General features: G+C 40.1%; 1 protein-coding gene across 1 annotated transcript in view; it reads right to left on the bottom strand.

The window, feature by feature from the left end:
* Positions 1-26131, bottom strand: part of GLI3 (GLI family zinc finger 3) — a 258402-nt gene that overhangs the window by 78741 nt on the left and 153530 nt on the right. The window contains exons 5-6 of the mRNA XM_069461897.1: positions 3055-3260; positions 266-412 (exon numbers count right to left, since the gene is read on the bottom strand). Of these exons, the coding sequence (XP_069317998.1) occupies positions 266-412; positions 3055-3260 (353 nt within the window). The remainder of the gene's footprint in view (positions 1-265; positions 413-3054; positions 3261-26131) is intronic.

Below are 26131 nucleotides of genomic sequence, written 5' to 3'. Positions count from 1 at the left end.
CAGTTGTATTTATACACTGCTGTCAAATTACGGTCGCCTGCATTTGCAAGTTCACTGGTATCCTCAAGCTAAACAGGGAGGCCCCAGATGTCCAAATCTGTGCTTCTAGAAAACCAAGGGAACCAGAGCACCAAATAGTGGTGGTTCTACTTTCTCCTCAGGATTGAAAAGTTAAACAATCACCTCATCTTTGTATTTTTCTGTCTGTTTTGTAAATTACCATTTGCCACTCCCCAGGACTCCAGAAAACAGCCCTGTCACTTACTGTCCATGGCATGAAGATATTCCATGTGGATGGCCCCGGCACCGGCGGTGGCAGCCGAGGGAATGATGTCTGCGTAGGGGCTGCGCTGGCCGGTTAACAAAGCCATGTGATGATAGTATTCCGCTGGGCTGACCCCAGCGTGCGAGGCTAGGAGACAAGAAGGGTGTAGTTACTCATCAGAAGGAGTCAACAAGAAGCTTCTCTCGAGGCATCCCAAAGTCCACCTCTCATGCATCCCACATCAGCAATTCCGTTTACGGCTCATTAGAGTAAAGCTCCTTTAACTCCAATTGTGCTTTCACTGATGTCTTTTAGGTATCTTTTGTTTAAAAATAAAACTGAAGGAAAGGAATAGAAAAAGTGAAATACATGACACAGTTTTTGATATTGGTCTAAATAAATCATCAAGAATTCAGCATGATTAAAATGTATATATGTACCTAACCATGTTTACCTCCCAAAATAAGATAGTTTCTTAAATCATTGTCTGTTCACATTTCCTGCAATAGTAGACAACTTGCACGACTATGGGATCTTTCCAGACACACTTAAAATACTTTCCTAAGCTGCCTGATAAAAGTGTCTGAGTTAACTCTCACTAACATGAGGAGTCAGTTTAAAAAGTGGAAAAAAGGCAGCACAGCTTTAATAACACACAACTAAATGATAAGCTGCAATTCTGCATTTCATAATTTAAAAGCTCTCTTTTCTTTTTTTTTTTTTTCATTACAAAATCAAAAAGAAAATATACCTATCAATCTGGAGCAATTTACTGGCAAGAGTCAGCTTTCTAAGAGTAGGATAATAATCAGTTTCCACCTGCCAATTTGTGTGCAGAAGCAGCAAGATATCGTAGCAGTTCTGAGGGTGGCCTCCAGATTCACAGAGATCTGCGTTTACGGCAGCTCCATGAGGTTGTTGGGAGCAAAACATGAAATGATGCAGGTAAAACACTTAGCACGCGGCATTCGCTCAAAAGAAGTTAATTTTATAATTAGGAAACACCAGCACTCTAGCAATAGGTCTGTGGATGTTTTATATTTGTGTTCATATACTTCTTATCCATGACACATGGTAAATAGAGAGATTTAAGGGAAAAAAAAACTTTAGACCACAAGGGAGAAATATTAGTGATATTACTATGTTTGTCTGTATTAACTGGATTCTTGAGAAACAGGGAAAAGAAGTCAGATCAACCCATCAAAGAATGTTTCATTCATACTCATCATCAAATGCTATGGAAGCAGATGATAAACATGCTTTTCAATAGCTTAACTGAAGGTACCGCTTTCCAATGGCCCAAAAAGATTTCCAAAAGTCAGGCATAATTCCAAGTCTATCGTTAAGCCAGCTTCCCTTTCTTTCTCTGTTCTCCCTTTTAGTCATTTCTACCAACTCCCAAGCACTCCAGGGAGAAGACTTTCTAGTTTCCCCATTAGAAGATCAAATCTGAAGTAGAACTAACTCTTATTTGATTCTCATAGTTTTATTTTATTTTTAAAATGTGAATCTTGCCCAAAGAGCAAAACTTATTCCTTAGATACAAGTGTATTCGCTGCACTGGATCAGAACAAAAAAACTGAGCCAGCAGCTACTGCTGGAGGAAAGCTATGCCTGGAAATTCAATTGAGTGGATGTTTCCTAAGAAACTTCATGCACCTTCCCACATGCACAACTAGCCTCAGGAAGCAGTCTACACGGAGAATGTGGACTGTGCACAGAAGTCACATCAAGCAATCCTCAATGAAAAGAGGTGCATGGTGTTTTTTGTCTGAAACAAGCAGTGGCAACTTGTGACTGTTGCAAAGAACAAACAACCACCTGCCTACAATTAATAAGGCCTAAGCAATTCTGGACCTTAATTCAGATTCCAGCAAATATGGGCAAATGAATTTGTATATGCGTGCATGAGATGGAAAAAAGAATAGTGAATACATAGCTCTAATTAGGGAAGAGTCATGTGAAAAGTAATTCGTTGGGAGGCTAAGAGAACCAACAAGAATTTGATACTTGAGAATCTAAAATGAGCATCAAGTATTCCAGAAATAAAGTCTAAGCTCGTTTCTTTTCTCATTACATCTTTCTTCTAGTTTTCATTTGGCATGGCACATGCAACAGGTCTGGACCATCATGTTTTCTAAGACCTTGCACATTCCAAGTGTGATCCATGGACCAAGAGAACTGACATCACCTGACAGGTTTTTAGAAGCACAGAATCTCAGGGCCTACTTGGCACCATCTGGTGCAGAACCGAATTTTATCAGGCTCGCCAGGTGATTCGTAGCACACTAAAGTTTGTGAAGGCCCTGCTCTAACAGACACATCTGCATGGGTGTGCCTCTCACACATACAGAACAGAAGAGTGTTCATCAGAAAGTGAGTAAAATGCTCAGGTTACTCATGCACATGTGTGAATGGCTATAGGCCAATCTAATCATATGTGAAGCAGCAAAACAGAACAGCAGTTAAGAGCAAGGATTTGGGAGTCAGTAAGATCTGGCTTTGAGTTCCACCTCTGCCACTTATAATACAAACTGTAGGATGACTGGGTTGTAAGACACCTGACCCCTCTGCACACTGCTATCCTTACCTGAAAAGGGAGACGGTAACATTACCCGCACAGAGGGGTTATAATGTTGAGATGGAATCATGCACGTAAAGCACTTAGCACAGTGTCTGGCACATGGTAAACACTCACTAAACTTTAGATTTACTTTATACAACGTCCCAGGTGGGATGCAGGGAGGAGGCGGCTTGGTTGCTGGAAGCAGAATCTGTCTGGGTCTTACCGTCTGTAGGGCTCAGCCCCCGGGCGGCCGAGATCATGGACAGGGACGGGCTGCTGTGCAGAGACCGGATATAGTCCATGTAAGGGTTAATGTAGGGATTCGGGGGGCTGAAGGGAGACTCGGAAGCTGCAGCGGGGTTCCGGTGTGGAGAGATCCTAATGAAGGGCAGGTCCGAATATGTCGGGCTACTAGATAAGGCAGAAGACCTGGGTACAAAGAAAACCAGACACGAGAGGCATGCATGAGACAAATCTCCGTAGGCAGAAGCTGTCTGGGAAAGGAAATAAGTAGATTTTAAGTGAACTCCAAGGTGTCTTGGGGAAAAATATCAGGCAAATACATTTCCAGTATATTACCTTACTATCAGGATATATAATGCAGGTAGAATGTTACTCTGCAATTATTTGGGCAAAGAAAATTGACCTTTCAGAAATTTCATAGCACTCCAAATATAGGAAAATAAAGGTCAGCCTTTGGCTTTCTCCATGAAAAGCTTATTTACAATTTTCCCAAAATTCTAAATAACAGGCAACTGAGCTTAAAGTGGTTGCTATGATTGTATTTTCCATTTGACCCAAACAATATTGTCACCATTTAAAACTTACCTCTTTCCATCATGGTGGTGCATGAAGAAAGATGGAAAGACGGAAGGACGGAAGGGAGGGGTAAGGGAAGGAGGAAGGGAAGGGGGAAGGGAAGGGGGAAGGGCAAAGGGAAGGAGGCAGGGAAGGGAAAAGAAAAAGCAACCCCTAAATTTGTCTGGTCTGGAAGTCTGAGTATGCATGTGGGGGAGCTGCCATTAAATGAGAAAGACTAGTTGCAAAAGTCTGTTAGAAATGTGAAATCGGCTGGGTGCGGTGGCGCATACCTGTAGTTCCAGCTACTGGGGAGGCTGAGGCTGGAGGATTGTTTGAGCCCTGGAGTTCAAGGTCAACCTGGGCAACATAGTGAGACATTATCTCTAAAAAAAATAAACTAATTAAAAAAATTTTTTTTTCTTTTTATTTTTCTGAGACAGAGTCTTGCTCTATTGCCCCAAGTAGAGTGCAGTGGTGTCATCGTAGCTCACTGCAACCTCAGACTCCTGGGCTCAAGCAGTCCTCCTGCCTCAGCCTCCCAAGTAGCTGGGACTACAGGCATGCGCCACCACACCGGCTAATTTTTCTATTTTTAGCAGAGAGGCGGTCTCGCTCTTGTTCAGGCTGGTCCTGAACTCCTGAGCTCAAGCAATCCTCCCACCTCAGCTTCCCAGAGTGCTAGGATTACAGGTGTGCGCCACGTTGAACTTTTAAAAAATTTTTTTAAAAAAAAGAAATGTGAAATCAGTCACTTTAAATATCTATGTACATGTTTAACTTCCAGAGGTCTCACAATGGTGAGTAAACCCAGTTTTATAAATCTGGGTTTCACTGTTTTGAAGGCAACTTCTCTTCTCTATGAGGCAGCACTTAGCATCGGCTTTCTGCTAAGTCCTTTTTCACATGGCATCTGCATTCGCCACGTTCAGGGAGCAGTCAGTAACCAAGTACTCCAGGGGTAAGAACGCTGGGAAGGAGTGGGGTTTTTGATCAAGCTCCTGCCTTGGTTATAATGAGTTACGGTAGAATGTAAGCTTTTGGCCAATGAAAATAAATTCTAAAATACACCTTATTGCCACCACATCCTGATCCGTCTGCCCTGCGCCTGCCACAGCCCCACTGAAGTCCCCAGGACAGCCCGTCTGTATACCCTCCGGCACCACCTAGCTCCTTAAAAGAGGGTGGGCGTGGATAACCCGGTGAGCGGGCTGTGACACTCTGCTCTCCCTTTCCTCATTCAAGGAGGGACAGCCATAAAAAGGAGAGGCCCTGATAGAGACAGATCAACCGAGGGCAGCGAATTCCTCTTGGGCAGCGAATTCCTCTTGCGCTGCTGGCTTTAGCGCGAAATGAAAGGAAGAACACATTTCCTCCTGGCAAAGCAAAGGCTCCCGCGCCGCCGGGCCCCCATCACCCTGTCAGAATGCAATCTTGGTAGAAACCAGCTCCAGTAAGTGCACAGCACAGGCACTGAAATAACTGAAACCAAAGATCAGATACTGAATTTTCTCTCGGTAGAAAATAAAAGAGGTTGAAATATGGTGGTGGGGGAGGATTTTCTCACTTTCTCCTTCCTACTCTTTTCTCATTTTGAACTAAAAAAAAAAAAAAAAAAAAAAGTGAGGTTTTTAATTTGTTACTCCGATGTTACTTCTCGTGAAATAAAATAAAAATCTGGAGTTTTCTAAATTTGTATGTGGGAAGAGTAAGAAGTCATCACCAGAAAAGAGCTATTTCTTTTCAAAAGAACTTAAGGATTTCATACTGTTCAGAAATTAGTAAAATTACTTATGTGTTTAAACAGAAATCGACATAACTTACAGGTCTATCCTATTTTAACTCTTTACGACAGAACAAGTTAAGAATGTTTTATTGGTTAAATCATCCCTTAAGCTCCACTGAAACATGTTTTCCTTGATTAAATCCTAGACTCCATTAAGACATGTTTGCTATCTTAGAGGATATGGGGGAGGCTCCAATTCACTCATTTATTTTCTACCAGAAAGGACAATCTTTCTGATCCAATTCAAAATATTTCTTACAAAGCACAAACTTATTTATAGATTTATGCTGAGAGACTGTCGCAGCAGGGATGGAGAATGGCAGACATTTCAAGAAACCCATGAGATGACACCTCCTGGACAAGCTTCGTAATCCATGGAAAACTTGGTCTAAGCAATATGAACTAAAAATCAGTGAAGGCAATGGCATTTACTGCTTTTTTCAAATTTAGATAAAGATTGAAACCTATTATTTTGCTAAAATTTCAGAACTGAGAAGGGTAATAATTGTATTCCCAGAGATTCAGATTCTATTTTGGAGAATCATATGCAGGAAAATTAATCAGCATCTGGAGAAACATAAAAATTACAGAAATCAGGTTTGGGTGGTCGCCAATCCCAAAGCAAACCAGGGAGGCTCTTCCCTCTTCACAGAAGTCGGTGACAGTCTGACGTCCAGGTCACAGCTTCATTTTGATTTGTCCCTTTCCCAGCAAAAGACTAACAGTAACTACTAAAGGAGCTTCCCATGACCGAGACCCAGTCACACCTTTCCCAGCAGGAGCACTGGGCGCTACGGTCCCTTTACACACAGGTAAGAAGCAACATCAGAAAGGACACTTCCTCCAGGATTTGGAAATAGAGTTGGGGAACTTCACCCGACTATTGTGAACATAGCATTCAAATGTGTCCCTCTTCCAGAGAGATGCTGCCCAGGGGGGATGGTAACACCTATTTCCAAACAGGGCAGCTGGACAGGCCTTCAGACCAGAGCGCAGATAAGAAAGCTGTAAGTTAGTTAACTGACCAAAGAAACAAACCATCTGGTAACCAAAGGCCACCCACTCCCAGGAAATGCATACAGAAGAGTTTAATAAAGGTTACTCAGTGAAGGGCCATCAGGAATTCTGGATAAAGGTGAGTCAGACCCTTTGACCCAACAAGGGCAGGAGCCCAACCCTGCTTTTGGCAGCTGTGCGACCTCAGCTGCCACACCCACCCTCTCCTTGTTCCTAACAGTCCAGCGGGAAGGTATCTACCTAGTGGTAGTCTTGGGAAGTTAATATAGGCCTCATGTACCACACCTAGTATATAGTGAATGCTCAATAAACACATGTACCTATATGCACCCCACATACATATATACATCTATATATGTAAAATCACATGTGATAATTATATCACATACTATGCTAATATATTCCACCCCAGTACATACACATAAACATATTTACATACATGTGCATATATATACACATATACATACAAACATACACAAGGGCTGTCCAGAAAGTATCCAGCCATGTAGCTGTATCTTGTTGTATTAACAATGGCTGGATACTTTCTGGACAGCCCTCGTACACACGCATATTAAGGGTGGCAAACACAGCATACTATGTTATTTCAGATATTAAAATACTGGGACCTTTTTAAAAATAGACTTTTTTAAAGAAGAATTTTAGATTCACAGCAAAATTGAGCTACAGGACAGAGATTTCCCATATACCCCCTGTCCCTACAAATATATAGCCGCCTGCTATTATCAACATCCCCCACCTGACATTTGTTATAACTGATGAACCTGCACTGATACATCATTATCACCCAGAGTCCACAGTTGACATCAGGGCTCACTCCTGGTGTTACACATTCTATGGGTTTGCACCAATGTACCCAGCATCACAGTATCGCACAGAATAGTCTCACTGCCCTGACAATCCTCTGTGCTTCACCAGCTCTTCCCTCCTTCCCCCACCCCAAGCCCATGGAAATCACTGATCTCTTTATTGTCTCCATAGTTTGCCTTTTCCACAATGTCACATGGTTGGAATAATACAGTAAGTAGACTTTTCAGATTGGCTTCTTTCACTTAATAACATGTCTTTAAATTTCCTCTCCATGTCTTTTCAAAGCTCATTTCTTTATAGCCCTGAGTACTATTCCACTGTCAGGATGAACCACAGTTTACTTATCCATTCACCTGCTGAAGGAAAACTCGGTTGCTTCCCAGTCTTGGCAATTGTGAATAAACGTCCGTGTGCAGGTTTTAGTGGGGAGGAATCCCCTTTCCAGAGCAAATCTGCACACACCAGTCTGCTCTGTTCCCCTCCGTGACAGCACCTCCCTGGATTTTCTGGGACCCGCCCCCCCCCCCCCCCCCAGGAAAATCACAAAGGCACACAAGGTGGTTACGAACACGAACTCAGTAATTAAATGCAAGGTCTCTGCAGGAACAGGATTTGAATCCAGGCTCCATCCCTTACTCGGCCACGCAAGCACTGGTTTCCTTACACTAAAACTGGAACAATAATAGCTCTCTCTCTCCCAAGGCTGCTTTGAGCGCTGGAACTCACGTATGTGAAGGTAGGAACACGGTGCCTACTGTGCTGGGCACTGAGCAAATGGTTGTGCTTGTTGAAAACAAAACTTTTCTTCTGATTCTAAACTCAGCAAACAAAAAAAAATTTTTTTTAAGTCCAAATGGTGATGTGGCTTCCTAGCAGAGCAGAGGCTGCTGTTCCACTTTCCTTGCTTTCAGTTTCTCACTGAAGATTGGTAACTTATTAATTCTGCTTCCACATCAGGCTCTTGTGAGTTGAGTTAGCATGACATTTCTCTAGTGCTGAAGCCTGACAAAAATGAGTGTCTAAGCCAACAACACCGAACATCCAACCTTGAACTACAATGGCTCATGCAGCCAACTGACATGTATGTAAATACATACAAATTATAGTCTTTAAACAAAGCTGCTTTTAACATTACCTAACACTGAGTGTGCCACTTCCACATTCTTGGCAGCTAGATCATCTGTCAGTTACTATGTTTTTAACTGTAAAGCAAATCTGAGAGAGAAGGTTAAGCTCCTTAAATTTAACAGGCAGATGTGTGCTCCCAGCTGTGTGGGGCAGCCATTCAGGATTGTGAGCACAGGAGGGGTGAATTCTATTGAAGGACGAGGAGAGGGGAGGCATGGAGAAGACGGCCACAAAATTTCCCACATAAGTGACATATATTATTTTACAAACTTATCATATACTTGACCTGGTAAATATCTGTCAAGCTTGTTAAAAATCTTCATTTGAGGATTATTAGATTGCACCAGGAAAAAGTTATAGGTGTCTCTGCAGTTTTATTTTTGGTGATACACACAGGGATGAACTGAAGATGACTCCTGGCTTCCCATCACCTTCTCTGTCTTTGTGCTCTCCACCCTCTCTCTGTTCTGGGACTGTATGTGGCCCAATCATTGAAGGTGGGCACCAGCCATAGAGAGATGAACCAAAACAACAAACTGAAACTTAGAACTGGTCCAAGACATTCCATGCTATTTATGTTCTAGCAAAAAGGTACAGAAAACTGTCTGTAAGCCCAAAGTAAATCACACAAACTGCTGTCTGGAAACCAGAGGTTCCCAAACTACGGAGGGCTGCCTGGGTTGCAGGGCATGGTTGAGATGAGCTGTTGCTCTATCACCTCTGCATCTAGGCTAGTGTACGCAGGGCCCCGGCGCTCCCTCCCGATATAACCCAACATAGGGATAATATCTCCTGTTGTTTCTACCTGTTTGTCTTTCCAAGGCCATGAAGACCTAATAAGTCCCTGCCATTTTGTTTCCATATTGCCCAACAGAAACTGGGCAATTGCACATGAAGCACAATTTCAGACAAGAAAGAAGATAGGGGTTATTTTGACGTTCTCCCAAAAGACAATAAAACAATACACAGTTGTTTGTGTTTGTTTGTTTGTGGAGATAAGTTGACTTCAGATTAATTTTTTTATAAGGTCATGAAAATAGATTACAATGAAAAGAGTAGAGGATTCTTATTAGAGCATTTTTAACAGTATACCATGATAAACTTAAAAACCAAAAAACACATTATTGCAGAGAATAACTAGACTTCTTAGTTAGAATGAAATATCATTATATAATCTAATTCATTACTGCCTTTTCATCTATCTTATTGGGTTACTAAAATGCCAAGATTAAAATCACAGTATTTAATCACTTGCATTACCCATTATGAGAGCATTAAACAAGGTTTATATGCCAGATTATTACAATTTGCTTTCACTTGCTTGGGATGCTGGAAATATACACACATCTCTTTGCATACACACCTCATGCATACCTCTGCATGAGTGCTCCAACTACTGAAGACTGAAATGTATTTGTTTTTTTACATAACACGTTTCTTGTTTAATTTTGTTCCTTACATAACAGGGTAGATACCCTTCTCCATATCCAAGCAGTGGCCTAACAGAGAACAAACGGTAGTTATCCCTTATAATGAATTTTTAACCAATTAATTAATTATTCAATAAGCAGTTTTAATAAACCAAAATTCATAATAAAAAATTTGCTTTCCATACAGCAAAGAAAACAAATAACTAAAATGTCCAAGACTAATACACTGTCAGAAACATGCACAGTTCTACACTTCCTTTTTTCCTCTATTCAAGGTAAGCTTCCAGATAACCTCTGCCCTAGAAATACCATGTGACCTTGAAATGTACTTTCAATTTGCCCCTCCTTCCCCACAGCCAGGGAGGCTGGTCTTTAAGGTCCGAGTTGCTGGCTTACTTTACCTTGGGTTTCCACTAATGGAAGCATGGCAGGAGTCGGCGGTGGGGAAAACAAGTCAGGGTATGTATTTCCCGCGCTGCCTCTCTGCTAGCCGTGGTTCCACGGCGTGGACTGCTCCCCGCCTGCTCCTGACGGGCACCTCGTCCTCTGCTGCTCCAGCTGTCACTGAATCACTTTTCCCTTCCATCATCTGCTAGTCCTGGAGGCTTTACTATTCCTTCTTCACCACCTTAACCTTACCTGTACCTCTGTAAATATCCAGTCCGTTAAATTGCCAGGGCCCTACATGATAAAATGGTTCCTTTTCAAATCCCATTTTCATCATCTTTGTAGCTAAAGAATACCTTCCACAAATTTCTAATTGCCTTTTACAAATTTACCATTTTGGATTTTGATGTTTGTTTATTTATTTATTTATTTTCTAGACGGGCCCTTGCTCTGTGACCCAAGCTGAAGCGCAACTGGCCTTACATCGTATCTCACTGTAGCCTTGAACTCCTGAACTCAAGCAATCCTCCTGCCTCAGCCTCCTGAGTAGCTTGGACTACAGCACACCACCACACCTGATTAATCTTTTAAAACATTTTTTTGTCTATATTGTCCATGCTGGTCTTAGACTCCTGGCCTCAAGCAATACTCCCACCTTGGCCTCCCAAAGTGAGCCATTGTGCCCAAACAGGTTTTAATTTTTAAAAACAATAGGTATAAACTACAAGATGAATACTTCGATATCCTCGCCAGATATACATTTATTGAAAATCCATTTCTGGTCGGGCGTGGTAGCTCACGCCTGTAATCCTAGCACTCTGAGAGGCTGAGGAGGGAGGACTGTTTGAGGTCAGGAGTTCGAGACCAGCCTGAGCAAGAGTGAGACCCCATCTCCACTAAAAATAGAAAAATTAGCCAGGCACTGTGGCTTGTGCCTGTCATCCCAGCTACTCAGGAGGCTGAGGCAGGAGGATCGCTTGAGCCCAGGAGTTTGAGGTTGCAGTGAGCTATGATGACGCCACTGCCCTCTAGCAGGGGTGACAGAGTGAGACTCTTGTCTGAAAGAAAGAAGAAAGAAAATCCATTTTGTAAGAATCCACTATGATTTCGGCACTTGGAGAGATTTCAAGAGTCATAATATAGGTTACACAGCCCCTTCTCTCCAAAAGTTTATAGTCAAATGAGGTGAAAGGCTACACACATAAGAAGCATGTATGAGTGAATGTGATCTCATGAGTGGGTACAGCCAAAAAGCACTAACAAGAAGCTTCCAGGATGCATCTTGGTCATGAAACAATATGGATCATGAACCAGTACGAAAGGTAGATATGACTTGAATAGCAGTGGCCACTAAAGGTGAAGGTTAGACTATTGCTTAATGTACACATTATTGCTAAGGAACTGAATATTTTCTAATATGGAGAATTTAAGGGCTAGGGCTGATCTTTTGAGAGAGAGAGTGAGAGAGAAATTTCTTTTAATAGTGAAACATCATTTCAAGAGAGTTTTGTGAATGACTCTCTTATTTTTATTTTCTATTCATGTCCAAGTATAAAAGGAGTTCATATCCATGAATGCAGAAGTTAGAAGATTATTTAAAAAAAATAACTATTCACTATATCAAAGCTATCCAGATCTAACCAATGACAACATTTAAACATAATTATTTCCACCATTTTTTCAGGCATTATGCACTTCTCACATATTCAAAATAAAAATAGTATATTTTGAATTATATTTTCTCCCTTAATATGATGAGGTTTTTCTAATATCTTTTAACAAACTGTCCATAAACATCATTTATAGTGCAGTATACATTAAAACCATAATAAGTCATCATTAAACATTGACTAGAGTGCCTAAAATTAAAAAGACTGACAGTGACAAATGTTAACAAAGATTCAAACCCATAGGAACACTCAAACAATGTGAGTGTGAGCTAGCACGATCTCTTTGGAACACAACTGGGCATTAGCTACTTGCATAGATTCATACCCTATAACCCAGCAATTCCTTTCCTTGGTATGTAAGCAACAATAATGTGTGCACGTGTGCCGTATGTACCAGAAGATTCATAGCAGCATTATTCAGACACTTAAAAATTGGAAACAACCAAGTATCTGTCAACAGTGGAATAGACAAATAATTGATACAATGAAACGCTAAACAGCTATGAAAATGAACACACTATAGCACGGAAAAATCTCACAAATATAATGTTGGATAGAAGAAGCCCAGCACAAAAGAATATATTGTATGATCTCATTTACATAAAGTTCAATAACTAACAAAAGTCAACTTCCATGTTAGTCGGGATAATGTCTACTTTCCAGTGGGTGGGGCGTACACAACGAGAGCTTCTGGATGCAGCAATGTTCTATTTCTAGACTTGTTTAGTAGTTAGAAGTTTTAACTCTGTGACGATTCATATAATTCATTGAGTTACACGCATATATTTTGTGTACTCTTCTGTATGTCCATTACTCATCATAAATTTTTAAAGAGATAGACACATTTTATATGTGCCAAATGTATCGAAATATCCCACAGTAGTTTCAACCATTTATATTAAATTCAGAAAATTAAACAGATACACACCCGTATTTTTCAAAATTTATAAAATACTGATGCTTTAAAAGTACCATATAAAAACATGATATTTACTGCTATCAAACAAAGATAGTTTAGTTGACACACTACTCTAAATTCAAAGCCAACAACGGAAGGCAGGCATCTGTATACTAACTTGGGGTGGGGGAGATGCTGCTAAGCCCGTCAAAGGAGCTTCTTCAAGGCCAAGTATATATTCACAATATGTGTTAGTCATGTCTTCCCGACAACTGAAACATTATAGAAGTATTACTGTACAAGAACGATGCAAATGTTTATAGCTAAAATTGATTCTATTCCTTCCAGAAGAGACTACAAAGGACAATGTGCCAAAATTTGCCTCCATTCTATACTGTAAACGTAACTATATTAAGATTCCAAGGTCAAAGAAGTTTTTTAAAAGTCCATTCAACCAACTATAACGTGCACTGCACTGTTATTAAAAAGAGCTCTTAATAATGAACATAATACTATTGGTTCAAATAAGCACTTGGGAGCTAAATGACCGCATCTCATAGTGAGAGTCTTCTTTCTGCCCCAATTGACCCTTGACTAAACCAAGCTCAGTGTGTCTCACATTTTAGAAACAAGGACAGACGAGGGAAATGAGTGGGGAAGAGAGTGTACCTGATGCCCGAGGACAACCCTGTTTTTAAATAACATCAGTTTTAAATATTTTAGTTCCATAAATGCAGATTATATTTAAAATTATTATTTTAGCAGACATTTTTGTCATTCACATGGAATGCAAATATTCCACAAAACATCCCTCTTTCTGCAATGTCTAATAAATGAGAGAGAAATTTTCTTCTTTTTCCTCTTCTCCCAATTACTATAGTCTGTAAGAAAGATAAAGCTAGTAAAACAATGCTATGTAATGTTTAGAACTGTTAATATAATTAACATATAAAATATATTTTAATACATAATTTATATCTTATATAAATAAGATTATATAATCTTATATATACAATTTATATCTTATATAAATATGTTATTAATAAATATATTTTAATGATTATAAATTATTAGATATTATAATTATTTAATTAATATAATTTTTTAAGAGATAAGATCTAACCCCATCAGCCAGACTGGAGTGCAGTGGCCGGATCACTGTAACCTCAAACTACTCCTGAGCTCAAGCAATCTTCCCACCTCAGCCTCCCAAGCAGCTAGGATTACAGGTGCATGCCACCATGCCCAGCTAATTAAAAAAAATTTTTTTTTGTAGAGATAGTGTCTTGCTATGTTGCCCAGGCTGATTTCAAACTCCTGGGCTCAAGAAATCCTCCCTCCTGGGCCTCCCAAAGTGCTGAAATTAACAGGTGTGAGCCACTGCACCTGGCTTTAATATGATGTAATTAAATATATATGAGAACTCACTATTAAAAGAACTAATATGTTACATCCATCTTTACAAAATCTGCAGAAATACCACCTGGATGAGAAAACAGCTATAGTTGTCTAGGAGAGGAGTTCAGGTGTCCAGTTGTGATTCTTGTTCTACCCTCTAAGCCACAAAGAATGAGGGATGGAGAGCTGCTCTCACTGGTTGGAATCTGGGACAGCTGATGGAACCCTGTTTTCTAGAGACCTTCTTAACCAGCCTGCAGTAACAAAGCACACAGACACTGTCCTTTTCCCCTCTTCCTTCCCTGAGATAACAAGTAGCTTTGAGTAGGTAGCTTTTTCCTTTGGATGCTCCCTCTCCCTCCAGTGGGACAGGCCACAGCAGAGGCCAATTCAGCCAGGCCTAGAGGACCAACAGGATCTCTCCTTCTGTCTCTCTTTCTTGCTCCACTTCTCCCTGTAGCTGGAAGTACACGTTTAACTGGCTGTTCTATACATCAGTTGCAAGATCTCGGACTTAGATTTGAGTGTGTTGGATGAACTAGATCTTTAAAAGTCTGCTTTGTTCTATAGCTATTTAAGCCCAGATGGATAAAAGTAGCACTGTACTATTTTTAACAGGAAAATAGACAGAAAGCATTTAGCCAGGTGCCTGTCACATGGTAAGTTCTTAGTAAATGTTGGCCCCCACCACCAACACATTAATGCTGCTGCTGTTACTATTTGAGCTCTGGGCTGGTCAAGACCAAAGTCACCTGGCCTTTGTTGCCTCCTTGGGTATTGATTTCCCTCTGGGACACCATAGGGAGTGAGCTGTCTGGGGCCAGGGTGAGTTCAGCTATCACAACACCGTTGGCATTATCTGGGAGTACCGCATCTCACCTCTTCTTCTGACGAAACAAATAGACTAAGTGATTTGATTTGACCTTAGCGAGACTGAGGGAAACTTTCCCCCAAAGTAAATTCTGTCGTTCTTCTGTAGTTTTAGTTCAGCAACTTCACTGCCATGATAAAAGAAAACTTTTTTCTTTAGAGCTAGAGAAAACAAAAATTTCAAAATGTTCAATTACTGTGACTTTCCTGCTCATTTTCCATCCCTTCTATAGGATGTGTTTTGAAATGTGATGAATTACCAACTCCATCTCAAACACAGCACTCAGGCAAAATAATATCCTTTCCAAAAGAAAATACACAGGAAGATAGAAAGATACTGAAACACAATAGTGTGGAAGGGGTGGCTCTTCAAATTAAGTCCCATCTAAGATGAAATAACTGTATCTAGAAAACTCTTGAGAAATGTGACATTTGTTTGTCACTCTAGGTGTTAACGCTTTCTAACAATGTAGAACCTTATCTATCATGACTTCCTTCTGTAGGAACTTTTGAGTTTGAGCCATAAATACACCCCAAGTGTAAAGAAAAAGGACTCTAATGTACATAGAGAGATTCAATTAGAATTGTTTATTTAAAAACAAATCAGCCCACTTGTATCATTTACCTGGAACTTTCAACAATTTAAGGTAAACAGCATCCAGCTAGGATCTGTCATTTAAGTGAGAACTTTCCCAGCAGGAGGCTTCAGATAATGGGTGGAAATAATTAACTGGAAACAGGAAGTTGGACTCTAACAATTTAATCCTTGCTGCACGCTGCAACTGCTCGCAGGTGTTATGGAGGATATTTGTACGGAAGACAGGATGCATCTGGAATTCTGAGCCAAGAAGGTAAGGCTACCTCAACAATCAGACAGAATAAATCCTTTACCAACAGTGGTCTGGCACAGTGAGCTTAGGCTTGTCTTCTAGTACCTAGGAGATAGACTTTTTCTATATTACTATCATCATCATAATCTTCATAATTACTATTACTGCTATTGAACTACTAACTAGACTGTTTTCTGAGTTGTCCCTTACAATCCTGGGTACATCTGAGTCTCATTTTCCCACATTCTTTAAATCATGCTTATATTAAGTTATAATGGGGATGTCCAACAAGAAACTATTATTAATATTAATAATCTCCGTAACTCTTCTCCGGGATCAAATCCTCAAGGTTTTGCCTCAGGTCCAAGAGAGGTGGAAAAAAATAGGTCCTTTTTAAGTGATAGGCTCTTTGATTTAACCAAATGCAGAACTTGCAGGACTGTTCCATGTGACTAAGATTATATATATCCTAGACACTCTTCCTAATATTGCAGAATTTTATCACTTTTGAGGACATTAACTTCACAAAAAATAAATTAAATATGGAAAAGGAGTATATATACTGTACTGGGGAACAACTTGTCTATATTATTCAATAGAATAGAAGCAATAACTTATATATAAATAGATACTAATAATTTTCTTAGGGGTCTCATTATCATGGCTTTAGAGAAGTTTGCACTAGACATAAAGAAAAGCATCATGGAAGATTGAAAATAATTGTGACTACTTGACCAGGAGCGCAAAGTCTCTTCCTGCACTCCCTCCTTTAGAATGAAAGTCTTGTGATACCACAGAGAGGAGAGATTCATCTGATTAGAGACATCTAAATGATATGCAGGAGTTACTTGTTCATATTACCCTTGGAAAACCTGTGTGCAGAACCACAATCTTATTGTAAATGGCTTTTTGGGCTTTATTTTTTTCATCTGCAAAATGAGAAGCTTTAGAGTAGACAGTCTCCATTCTACCCACCAGGTTTAAAGTCCCTTTTGGTCCTAAAACCTAACGATTTCTATGATTCAAACCATTTGTCCCTGTCTGCCACTGATTAGCTTTGACAATTAATGCTATAAAATCTGTTGCTTGAATAAACTTTGTTTAAAATTGAGTGACATGTGACTTGAGTATCCTACAACTGAGATCTTGTTTTTCCTCTCTCCTTTTCTCTAGAGCAGCAACACCGTCACTACAGCGATTGGGGTCCTCTCTGGGCCACTAGGGTCCTCAGCTCTGATATTACTCCCAGGAGAAGCAATAGGGTCTGCTTTATGCTAATTGGATTTGGGTGGTGATTGATTAGAGGAGAGTGCAACCACGTAGCCATGCAAAAGCTTCAGTACTGAGGCACAAGCTTAAACACTAAAGAAGCTTTTACTAGTGAGTTCATAGCTATTAGATGTTTTTATATTAACAACATTTCTCCCATCCAGGTTTGTGCATTTTATCTTTACTCTTTCAAATCCTGAAATTGCTTGGATAAGAGAGAGGGTTTATATATTATACACACACACACACACACACACACACACACACATTTCTAAGAGCAGCCTGAACTTTTAGGGGAAATTGAAGAGGCTTTGTGTCAAGTACAGCTAAATCCAGCCTTTCCATATCAAACCTCTGCTAGAAAATTACTGTGCAGATGATAAGGCAGAAAGATATAATAAAAAGTGACTCTACTCAATTTACACTGCAATATTGGTATGACTGAATATTTTTCATTCAGGTGCCTGATAAAATCGCTAAACTGTATTGCAGATAAATAAAGGAGGCTTCTGTCAAGAATAAACACCATTAATCATGAAGTCTTACCCTCTCAGAGCCTGTGCTATGCATCTGCACAAACACACCAGCATAACCAGCACACAACACATGCTCTCCTCCTTTATACTGTTCCGGGCTGAAGCTGTCCTCTTTTTTCATTTTGTAGGATTTAGGCAGCAATAACATTTTGAAACATTCTCTTTACATTTTTAACTTTACAGTCCTGTAACTAGGTCCATTATTGTAACATTATGGAAGATGCAGCTGGGCTCTTAGGGAAAAAACTTCACAATGAATCAATTTTTTTTCTGAATACATACCTACACACATACAAAATACATATGATACATAATGTATTTCATCAACTCTCAGATGTTACTGACTGAAAGATGCAACATTATTGTGGATACCACTAAAAAAGACAATACTAACATATTATTTTTGATTTTTACGTACCTTCTTAAAAGAGCTCTTTTACACTTATTCAGATTTTTACCATATCACTCCAGTACAAAAGGGAAATATAAGCAAAATAATTTTTATTAAGAGATACGTGGAACCTCCGCATGACTGCCATTTCATAAATAAGCAATTATAAAACACTATAGATTGTAAAATACATCCCAATTTCAGAGATCTTAGATGAAAAAGATGTATTACTTAGAAAAGATGATTAAAATATGGTAATAGATATATATTATATTAAGCAATTCTGCCATTTGTCAAATGTCTATGCTGTGACAGACACTGTGAGACACACACACACACACACACTCACTCTTTCATTGAGTCTTTGATATAAAATGGGATTGAAATATGAAACTAGGCGAGGAGAGATTAAGCAATCTGACAGTAAATATCTGAACTGGATTCAAACCCAGTCTACACTTCAAAGTGTATGTTTTTAAACACAAATAGAAAACTATTCCAAGCCGAATATAAGTACGTGCATGTATGCCTAAATACACTTATATTTTAACATTATTGAGGTTTTGAATAGAACAGGATGGGATGGTTTTCTAGTTACCTTTCATTCCAAAGGGAACCTATTTAAAAAGACATTCAAATTATACACGTAGTGGGTCCGTGCACTCGTGGCTGAGGTACACATAAAGTGTCACTCAGTGAGTACAAGGAACAACGAGGGAGGTGTGACCAGCATTTGGGCAAGACTCTCTCCGCACATCTTCTGTAAGGAAAGAGCAGGCAAGAAAGTTTGTGGCTTAGGAAAAAAAGAGAAATGGCACCTGAGCCTGCCACTGTAAGGGCCGCAGTGTTTTCATGAAATCCCCTTCTAAGTGTCCACACATAAGGAAAAAAGCAATGAACAAATCTAAACTTTCCCGTAACATGAGATGTTAAAAACTAGAAGGGACCTTAAAGATTATTTAATCAACTATTTTATAGCACACATGAAAACAAGGCCCACAGAGGGCAAGGGAAGGGTTCAAGGATGCAGTTAACTTGTGGCAGAACTGAGAAAAATAAACTTACTGAGACCCACATTTATTATGAAAAGAGCTAATTAACTGCTTTTAAGAAGAAGATCATCAAAAGTAATGTGTGGACAGCACCATGTTTGAATTTTCTGGAATTACACTTTGAAATCCAAGCAAATAGCATTATCACGGGCTAGTGTAACCAACATGGTATTGGGTGGGGAGGGGGTGTGCCCAGAGGTTGCTACTCAGCAAGGCTATAATCCAGCCCTGCTCAGGAGGGATGTTTAATTGTGTTACACAGGAAGTATTATGGCAGCTATGTTTCAGCTCACTGGGGGATCTGTTTTCAAAGCCCTCTTCAAGCAGGAAGTGCCTCTTCTAGCCAAAAGAGGTTTAACTCCCATCTTCCTGATAAGTCTTCCCTGTGTGAAGATGAACCTTGACCCCACACAGTGAATGTGTTTATTTGTCAAAGGGAGCACTGGCGGAGAGACCCTGGCCAGAATTCTGTGCCCCTGCAATATACAGCCACTTTGGGGGCTCAAAAAGATCAGATAGCAAGAGCCCAGTGCAAGCCAGGCCCAGTAAGAAAAGAAGAAGATACCAATGAAACCAAAACTGTGCTCTGTTCACACTGCTTGGACTGCCCCCGTTCTTTAAGGAAGATCTTCTGTGTAAAAAGAGAAATTTAGGCCAGGGCCGGTGGCTCACACTTGTAATTCTAGCACTTTGGGAGGCCGAGGCAGGAAGATTGCTTGAGCTCAAGAGTTCAAGACCAGCCTGGGAAACAAGGCAAGACCCTGTCTCTACAAAAAAACAGAAAAAATTAGCCGAGCGTGCTGGTGTGCACCTGCAGGCCCAGCTACTCGGGAGGCTGAAACAGAAGGATCACTTGAGCCCAGGAGTTCGAGGCTCCAGTGAGCTATGATTGCACCACTATAGTCTAGTCTGGGTAACAGTATAAGACCCTGTCTCTTAAAAAAAAAAAAAAAAAAAAAAGGAATTTATACTGTATAATTTTTACCACAGACTGTGTGTTCAATCATTTATGAGGAACTTTTTGGTCCTCTTTTTAGAAACCCCAAATTAAAACTACTCCCAGTACGCTATCAATAAATGCAGACTCCTGGTTAGCTACACGGGCCTCACCCGCTTGTCAGAGTCATGATTCTCATACACGGGGGGAGAAAAAAAAAAAGGCAAAAACAGCTGAACAGACCCCTTATAGAATTTTGCTCTTCATACAACTGAATTTTGTTGCGCTGTATCACCATGTTTTATCAATAGGATAAGGATAAAATGCATTAAAGAATAAAATATTAATAGAGGAGGTTAAAAAACCACAATTCATAAGTTTGTCAATTGTTCATCTCTGGCCATCATAAACCATACTTTAGAAAATAACACGTGCACAAAGAAATGCATGATTTTATATGGATGATTAAGATATTTGAATAATTTTCATTTTTGTTGTTCATTATTTCTACAGTTGGCAATGCATTTTGTGCAAATGATTATGAAATTCTTTAGAAAGGTAAATTCAACTTAAATGGAGCTCCCTCTCACCCTACACAGGATGGTTTATGTTACTAAATTGGGCATGAGTATAATAACCTGAACTACCCTCCCTCAATAGCCTTATTCACACTGAAAGGAAACCAAATGACTTAGTAGCCTCCTTCACTGATTTTAAAGCTAGTAATGATTCAAGAGTAGCCATGTTATTAAACTGGAATGAAGCACTACTCTGCTCGCTAATGAGGTTAAAAAATGTCTTTAGGTCTCCACGTTAGGGGCACTTAGCAAGCACTCTGCCTGGCAAGGACCCATGGCAGATCGAAGCCATGGACTAATCACACAGGCCGGAATCAAATGGACTGGAAGAATTAGGAGACTTGTGGCTCCGAGGAATGTAATTCATGCAGAAAAGCGTTGTCAGAGCAAGGCCAGGGAACCTCGTGGGAAGAAAGCAAAATAAACAGTTCAACAAAGAAAACAAAGAAGGGCCAATAGGCTTTTCTAAAGCTTGAGTACACTGAGACTTCAGTGGGTGCCTAGGACAAAGACCTCATCAAAGAACACCCTTGCAAAGCAAACAGACCAAGGAAGGATGTTTCTCTCCAATACACTGGGGGAAGGGGGTGGACACTACTTTTCACTCCTTCCAACTCAACTTCCACAACTCCCAACAACTCCCACCTTCCAATTCCACTCCCTCCTCCCAAAAAACACAGAAGCAACAACCAGGAGTAACTTAAATAACTAAAAAGTCTTACGTTTGGCTGAGTTACAAGATGGGCAAGAGTGAGGGAGGTTAACACAAATTAAATCTGGTGCAATGCATCCTGGGAGTGCTCTTGGGCTCACGGGAAGGCCTCTGGAGGTACATGAACCACCTGGGGCAGATCCCCACAGCCTGCTACCCACACTCCAGAGAACAAAGAGATGCACGAAATGCTTAAGGACTCACACTTGGAAAACTCTCCCTCAAACAGTATATGACATCCATGACTGTGTCACTATTCAACAGGGAGAGATTCCCTCCTTGGGGCCCTAGGTCAGCTTTCTGCAGGAGAATGCACCTCTGCTTGCAGCTCCAGCCCCACAATTCTCCTATTTCCAGTGGAATCTTGACTCGGACTAGTCGTCCCTCAATCCAATGACTGCACAGATTGCTGCAGACCTGAATGACTTTGGTTATTAAAGCAAGATTAAAATACTTTAGGCTGACCTTCTCTCCCCCTTTCGAATACTTCCTCTAAGATAGAAGACCATGCAGTCTTTTACTAACTAATCCCAAGGACAGGCTTGGATCGCCACAGGGAAATGGACAGAAGTGGGTACATGCACATAACCAATAACATAGTGAAGATAGATAACATAAATACTTACTTTAAATGAATCCAATGTGGTAAGTAATATAAGTATTAATATAATCCAACAGAATTCTACTGTTCATCTGCTATATCCCTAGCAAATCAGATATGAAAAATCAGAGCCCCCTTTAGAGGACTGATTACCTTTGTTACTAACTTACAATTTAACTTTGTTTCTGAAAACTTTCACTAGTGTGCATAGTAGTACATGTTGAAAACAATGCGGGCTAGGAATATGGGGATTTTGTTCTATGGGGGAGCCAGAGATTAGTTGAATAGAGGCAAGAAGCATTTTAGTGAGCTGGCAGTGCTTTCTTTAGATGTTGTCTTAAAAATAAAAATCATATTCAAGCATCATTGGATTGGTGATTTGTTCCGCAAATGAGGCAAATCATTTAACTGCTAGTGTATCCCTCTCCCACTTCCCCCTCCTATGATAGAGATGCTGTTCACTGACGAGGAGCTTGGCAATATTTGGATCTGAATGCATTTAGAAGAGCAGTGGTGCTTCTCCTGTTTAGCAGCACTGATTCCCAGGTAGTGAGAGACAGACATTAACCTTGTCAGACCCGGGGGGATCATTTTATGCACTGAGTTAACCTAACCCCCTTAGACAGAGCACTTGCTACCTGGGAGTGGCTGGGGCCGAAGTAAGCGAAAGGCTCCTTAGGAACAATTTACAGGTGGTGCCTGGCAGAGAGGGACCCTTCACAGGGGAACACAAAAAAAAAAAAAAAAAGCCTTAAGAGAAAAAAGAGAATGACTTCAAGGGTAACTGTACATACAACTTATTTTGGCATTGGTTCAGATTTTCAGATTGGGGCTAAGCTTCTGTTTCCTGCAACATACTCAACTGAGAATTTTGTTTCAGTGAATCTGTAACCTCCTTGTAGTTGGATAAGAAAGTTTTAAAATTCTATCACTTATAAACATGTGAGATGCTGCATAACCCAGAATATTAGGTGATGGGATTTTAGAAAACCTACGGCTTTAGGTTCCAGATCTTCATTTTTTTCTTTATTGGAAATGCACTCTCATGCTCTGAGGCAGTTCCTGGCACTCTTACTATTCTCCCCGCATTCTTTTCTCTGTGTGAAAGAAAAGAGGCAAAGCCACAGAGTATAGATCCAGCATTGCACTTGATGTTTTTCAAGACCAGAGTTATAAAAATTGATGCAGGGTTGCCAATTCAGCTAGGTCAGTGCAGGAGGTAAACCCGAACCAGTAAGCCATTTACTTTGTTAATTTTTACTGAACTGCAATGTAACGACACCCATTACTGTTCTGTTCTGCCTTTTACAAAGATTCCACCAAAACTAAACAACGGCCAAGATTTTTTTTTAAATTTCCCCCCCACCCCCAGACCTTGCAGGGATGAAAAATTTCTTTCATTATAGTTATCTAATGCAAAAACAGCCCTACTAACCTTACTTAGGACTTGGTGGATGAGTTTCGAAACCAACCTGTCTCCTACTGCCTTTTAAAAGTGTGCTTAGTTTGCTTGGGTCACTGAAGATGCAAATATCTAGTTACTTTGTTACTTAGTATTCAAAAAGTTAGCAAGCTGTTTCCTGGAAACATATCTGCTAACATTTTATTTTTTTGCCATGTGAATTTCCCTGGAGGCAGGGATGAGGATGCAACAATAAGAATGAATGACAGGCAGCCTTGTGTCATCAGCCTTTGTTCCCCTGGGGAAAGGTCTGAAATGAACTTAGCTTGCAGTGTGGCTATAGGAAATGGCATGTCTTTGTTTAGGTGGAAAAAAGTGGGTTCTGTTACCTAAGTGAGGGAGAGATGGCCACATAGGAAGAGCTGCAGGCAGCTTTGGTTTGGACAGGATTCATCACATAAAATTAACCTCAAAGTGTCTTCTGGTTGGGACAAACTCTGTTAAAGTTCAATTTTCTCAAACGCATATTTTGCAAAATAAATAAAACGATGGCAGTAAATTTCTGTTTTCTTTGAAGCCGGGCTTAACATGAGTGGAAGCATTGTACTCAAAGAAAAAAGTCTGTTACAGCCCAGTACCTCCCAGGCCCCCGCAACAGGTTTGACAGCAGCCTCTATAGAGTTGGCGGCTTCCGGTTCAGTGAACGTGAATACCTCAGTCAATATCTGCTCCCGGACCATGCTGCTGAGCGCAGCACAAAGAACACAGGAATTTTATCCAAGAAGCTGGCGCTCAGACTCTCTGAATATGCACTATAATTAGGGCCGGCTTTCTCTGCAACTGAGGACCGAATTCAATATTTCAGTCATTAGAAATGCTGCAAAACAGAAATGAGTATTATGCCCTCTGAGTACAACTTACTTGTTTTGTGCTCGGTTCTTAATGCAAAGTAAAGTTTGTATTGGTTGGTTTGGATTTATGCTGCCAGCTCACCAAAATTTTTAAAGTTTAGGAATTCAAGCTCAACCACATTTTCATAACTACTATGAAGGAACTAGGTATGCAGGTGGTCTAAGGTAGTAGTGAAAATGTAAGCAGGCTTTGAATTTTTTTCTGTTAACCATGAGAAATGATAACCAAACAATAAGACTTATTTTATTTTTTGAACTGACATGATATACCGTGAAAAGTGTGGGGATTAGCAGTAGAAATGCAAGAAAGTAAAAAACATGATGTGTGGCATTGCTTTTTAAAAAGAAAGCAGAGAAAGGGACAAAGAGTAAGGTGGGGGGGGTCGGCAAACTTTATCTTTTAGGCTTTTCAGGTCGTATTCTCTCTGTCACAGCTACTCAACTCTGCCCTTGTACTGCTAAAGCTGCTATCGACAATATTAAACAAGGGATATCGTTGTGTTCCAATAAAACTTTATTGACAAAAACAGGCTGTGGGATGTATTTGGCCCACAGGCTATAGTTTGCTAATCCCTGTTTTAGGTGGCTGTTCATCAAATACCTCTCTGATAAGAGGACTCTGAGCAGGGAAACGTGTGAAGTGTGGGAGCAAGTCCCGGCTATGTGAAGGAAGAAGGCTCCAGGCACATACACATTGTGATCTAGTCAAACATGGCTTAAATCTCCCCGTGGGTATACGACTGTACTCACTCATCATTATTTACCTATGTTTCAGTACAGTCTTCTCAGATGTGATTGTTAAGTATTGTTCAACATTCCAACCTGTAGATGAATCACAATTTACCAAACCACTCCTTGTGGCTGAGTATGTAAACTGTCCTGTTGTTTAGTGTCATAAATTCTACAGCAGCAAACACTGGTAAGTGTCTAAATTTTTTGGCTACATAAAGGCATATTAGGTCAAAAGGCCAGAAGAACAGCTTTTTATGGCTCTTCTCCAGCCTGCCTTATTTCTACCTTAGGAATTTGCAAAAGACAATGACAGCTGGTGACACTAAAAACTTTCTAGCAGGTGTTGTTAGAATTAGTTGTGCTTGTCCTGTAAGTATAAACTAGAGTGGCAAACTCTATGGTCTTCATTTTCACCAACAAAACATGAAAATCCCGAGCAAGGAATGTAAAGTCTGACACCTGGGTTAAAAAAAAAAAAAATGGGACTACCTGCTTGTAAGCTAGGTTAACTTCTCCATGCCAAGGTTTCCATATCTTTAAAATGAGGCCAATAATAATAATAGCTCCGTTACAGGGTGGTTGTAACTATTACAGGTGATAATTATGTAAACTCTTTAAAATGGTGCCTAGTCAATAGTGTTCTATTGGAAGTATTAATAGTAACTGAGTTTTTGTTTTTTGAGTCCTACCTTGTTGGCATGAGGTGACACACTCAAACTAAAACAAAAGAACAATGATGGTGATAGCAGTGACCTAACAAACAATGGTCCGTTATGATCATTAAAAGTAATATTTATTTAGGAGCTACCATATGTAAAGCATGGACTCAGCCCAGCAAATGCAAAGAATTACACAGTCTTTACCCTAAGACATGCAATTATAATCTAGGTCATTTTTTTCTTCTTTGTGTTCTTTGGGTGATTTGGGGAGTGTGTTAGTGTGAGCTATACATGAGATATAATTTGAGATGTCATTACACTTTACCAGTCTCAATAATGTTTATGGTAGAGGACAAACACTGGGGGGGGGGGGAAAAAAAACAAAAAACCTTTCCTTTGTTAATTTTAAATCATACTATTAAAATATTCCAAACTAGTTATGTCCCCAAACATAATCATAATATTTGTCCCCTCCAAATC

Source organism: Eulemur rufifrons, chromosome 29 (assembly GCF_041146395.1).
Source record: "Eulemur rufifrons isolate Redbay chromosome 29, OSU_ERuf_1, whole genome shotgun sequence".
In the NCBI taxonomy this organism is placed as follows: Eukaryota; Metazoa; Chordata; class Mammalia; order Primates; family Lemuridae; genus Eulemur; species Eulemur rufifrons.
Note: the sequence above shows the minus strand (reverse complement) of the source record. Positions and strands in the feature narration are given on the sequence as shown.